At 45.9% G+C, this 4,116-nt stretch overlaps 1 protein-coding gene across 1 annotated transcript; it reads right to left on the bottom strand.

Annotated features, from left to right (window-relative positions):
- Positions 1-1,140: 1,140 nt before the first annotated feature.
- Positions 1,141-3,736, bottom strand: LOC141783042 (uncharacterized). The gene is made up of 2 exons (XM_074659964.1): positions 3,394-3,736; positions 1,141-3,248 (listed from the first exon to the last, which is right to left on the bottom strand). Exon 2 carries the CDS (start codon positions 3,168-3,170, stop codon positions 1,428-1,430), a length of 1,743 nt encoding a protein of 580 aa, XP_074516065.1. The 5' UTR covers positions 3,171-3,248; positions 3,394-3,736; the 3' UTR covers positions 1,141-1,427.
- Positions 3,737-4,116: the final 380 nt, after the last annotated feature.

Here is a 4,116-nt window from a genome sequence, read left to right as displayed (position 1 = left end):
GGGTTTGTAAAGTTAATTTCATACACAAATCTAAATGATATTTATCTTGCATTTGGCAGACACTTTTGCCCAAGTAAGGGGAAAACCGCACTTTACAATTTTCTCTCATTCACCCATTCACACACACACACACACACACACACACACACACACACACACGCGCAGACACACACACACACACACACACACAGACACACACACGTGAACACACACACACACAAACATGTACACACACACATGCACACTACACAGAAACGTGCACACACATGTGCGCACTACTCACACACACACGTGCTCATACTACACACACATACACGCAAACATGCACACACACGTGCACACTACACACACATACACACATCTGCACACACACTAAGGTCTCGTTTGGGCCCTAACTGCATTATAAAATAAAAGCACAACATAATAAAAGCACAACATCAACATAATCACTTCCTGTATTCGATGGTTTTGTCCATCTTTACACCGTCACTGTGTGTGCTCCCTCCACCTTGAGTGATGGAGAAGCTTTCCAGCTCTCTCACAGTCACTTTTTGACCTGGTAAACTCACCTGAACCTGTCTGCAGAATGTGGACAGCCGTGGTGTCCCCCACATTTATAGGCTTATTGAACAAACTAATGTATGAGTTATCTTTACACTTAAAAACACACGTCCCCTTAAAATAACCTTGTTTATTGTTATTGAATAAGAGTACATTTATGTTTCTAGTAAAACAATACACCATCAGTGTGATATGTCTTGATACACCTTACAGTGAAGGTGTCAGTAAATAAATATATAAACATAATAAATAAGGTTTAATGATCTTTAATTACAACAGTTCTGATCGGTCAGGAATAGACTGGTTTTAAATATTAATAGCTATTTCCAGACTGTGTGAGCCAATACAGACAAGAAACCTGATTCTCCTTTACAATAATTCTCTACATGTTTACAGTCAGGCAGGTAAACTCATTAAAATTAGCAATAATTAAGATTAGTGTATATGATGGAAGAGTGTGCAAAACACACTTTTCTTTGTACTTTATTTTTGCACTTTATAAAAGTTCACTGAATCAGCAGAACTTCAGTCTGAGTTGAATATTTACAGCAAATGATGCGAGACATGAGCAGAAATGAATGAATATTGTTTATTTATATTATTATTTATTGTATTTAATTAGATGTTCATTATTTTGCACTGATTGTGGGAGAACTGGATCACCCAGATCGAACCCGTGCGTAACACAACAGTAGACAACACTGACTACTGAGGTGGTACTGAGAGCTCAAGCCCTCGCATTCATTCAGAAGGAAAAAGTCAATTTTTCCTTCAAGATGAATGACATTTTTTATCTATAGAATAAGTCAGATTATTCACTATATGTGGGATAAACCGGAGCTCCCGGAGAAAACCCATAAACCAATTTACCACCTCGTCATGGCGGTGAGCATAGAAGAGAAGCACCTGCACATGCAGGACCTCTGCCTCGGTGGTGCCATCAGGTGACCTTTGACGGCGGAGGCGATACGCTCTCCAACAGCCGCTTGACCCCCTTTCAAGGACACCAGCACCCACATCGCATTGCCCCACGTCTTAATCAGGTCCTGGTAAATGGCCTTTTCGAGGTTTTCCATTGTTTCTGGGCTGGAATCGAAATCGAGACCCTCGACTTCGGCCCACGTTTGTTCAAAAAGGCGCTGGATGATGTCCTGGACGTTTGAAAGGGTCCAGGTCACTTTTGCCTTCTTGAAGATCCGCGTGACCAGCCTCTCCAAGATCACCTCAACGCAGTTTTTTTTTTGTTCGTTCCACGCTCGCCGTGCAGAGTCATCACGACTCTTCGTCACGGATACCGGGGCAGGCGGTGCAGCGATTGCCAAAGGTTTCTTGGCCCTGGGCTTAGTGCCCAGTATGGCGTGTCTCATAGTGTCGACGAGGTCGTCGGACTGAAAGATCTGCCACCATCTGGCCAGACACAGGAAACCGAGCACCTTCCGCTGCAAGTCGGCGCGCATGTTGGCACGTATCACCGGCTCGGGGATGATCTCTGGCCCTTGTGTGATGTGTGTGTAGAGGAGATCACTTAAGACCTTTGTGAACTCCAAGACTCGACCGGGGGGAATGTTTATGACTGGAGCACCGAGTCCCAGAAGATCGTGGTTTTCTGGTTGTTTCATCAGATCGTTAATCTTCTTTGTGAGAGACTTTGCCGACTCTCGGCTGTGAACTTTGGAGCCCCGGTGGAATCTTTTCCTCATCTGTGCCACGATGCGATGGATGCACGTTTTGGCAAAGCACTTTGCCAAAAGCTTCTTAATTTTGTTTCCAATGCTTTTCTTGGAGCGTTTGCTCTTCTGCGCCGACGGAGTTGGTCTTACAGCATCTTCGGCGATACTCCGAGCGATTTCTTCTGCGACGTCTTCAATCTCCCGAGAGTTTTGAGACTGCAGCAGCGTGTACTCGGAGTCCGGCACGTCAACCAAGAGAGGTTCGGTGATGTCGTTCAACTGCTTCTTGATGATGATTGTGACATACATGATGTCTTTCATCGCAATCACGACGTCCGACGAAGGCGTCGCCGCATGGCGGTCTTCGGCGTCTAAGGGTTCCAGTTCCACATCTGATTGTTCGCAGATTGTCCTCTGCTTGCGCGGTCGAGGAGAGAACACCGACTTCATCTTGCCGATGAACGCCTGGCACATTTTGCAGGCGTGCAGAATCATGTTGTTGAGTCTGCTGGGAGGAGTGAGGCGCTGAACTATGCCCTCGGGGCTGGAGAGGGCACTTCGGACGCTCTCTGAAACCTCTTCAGAGATCAATGTCGTCAAGCTTTTGGAGCTCGGACACTGAACCGAGACGTCGACGCCCAGAGCTTCGGCAAAACCCTGAGAGATTGTGTCGCCCAGATTGATTTGGACATCGTCCTCTGACGCCAGGGTCCTGCTCCCGAGAGATTTCAGGAAAGCTTTTGTCAAGGCCGCTGTCATGTCCAACAGCAACTCTCCCATCATGGTCATAGTGGCGTCGTCGGGGCTGCCGGATTTCAAAAATCCCCACTGATCAGCCGTCATCCCCTTAAAGAAGGAATTGAGCAGCTTGGAAACAACGCGACGGACGTTGAACTCAGGCATGATGGCTTCTGGCTGGGAAGTTCTTGATGATACCATGATGCTGATTTACGGTCAATTCTTGTCAATGCTTCGTGGTTTTTGGAGAGAAATTCACTGCTTCTCTCAGTAGATAGTCTGATGAGTGAAAATAATCGTTAGTTGCAGCCCTAATTATTATTAACTAACATGTAAGCTGCATTTAAATGTTGAGGCTAATTTGAACTGCTTCATATACTGTTGGGAGGTTTAATCTAAAGCAATGCATTCATCAAATTCATACCTCTTTCTCTTGAGACAACTGCTTCTCTCAGTCGATGTGTTTCGTCTGATCGAGTCTTCAGATTCAACTACAGTTGTGTGATTCTGGGACTCTCTCCTGAATGTCACTCCTTTATGATGTTACCGCTCCTTTATGATGTCACAACTGATGTCACCACTCCTTTAATCCGTCACAGTGTTCCATCTGGTGATGTCACCATGCACTGATGATGTCACCACTGCTGTGATGTCACCACTGCTGTGATGTCACCCAAACACACAAACACACACCTGCACACACACGTGCACACTGAACACACACACACACACACACACACACACACACACACACACGCACACGCACACACACATTCATACACCGGTGGTGGCAGAACTACCATGCAAGGCGCTGGCCTGCCCATCGGGAGCCACTTGTTCAGTGTCGCGCTCAAGGACACTTCGACATGCGGACAGGAGGAGCCAGGAATCGAACCGCCAACCCTGTGGTTAAAAGACGACCCGCTCTACCTCCTGAGTCACAGCTGCTCATTTAGTCTTGCATACTCTTGCACCATGACAACGGTCTTGATTGAATTCCAATTGTCTTTTCAAAGCAGCTCTTGAACAGCTGAAAGGACATTCTGAACCAGACTTATGTTTTATTGTAGCCAATATTTGGTAAAGAGGGACTTAGGTCACTTTCAAACCTGTAGATTGGTTCATTTAGTCCAAACCAAAGAAGAAA

The sequence above is a fragment of the Sebastes fasciatus genome, chromosome 15 (genome assembly GCF_043250625.1).
Source record: "Sebastes fasciatus isolate fSebFas1 chromosome 15, fSebFas1.pri, whole genome shotgun sequence".
In the NCBI taxonomy this organism is placed as follows: Eukaryota; Metazoa; Chordata; class Actinopteri; order Perciformes; family Sebastidae; genus Sebastes; species Sebastes fasciatus.
The sequence above is the reverse complement of the archived record's forward strand: the minus strand, read 5'-3'. Positions and strand labels throughout refer to the sequence as shown.

What these genes read in the sequence shown, in the direction of transcription:
- LOC141783042 (XM_074659964.1), bottom strand. Translation starts at nt 3,170, where the DNA reads ATGGTATCATCAAGAACTTCCCAGCCAGAAGCCATCATGCCTGAGTTC.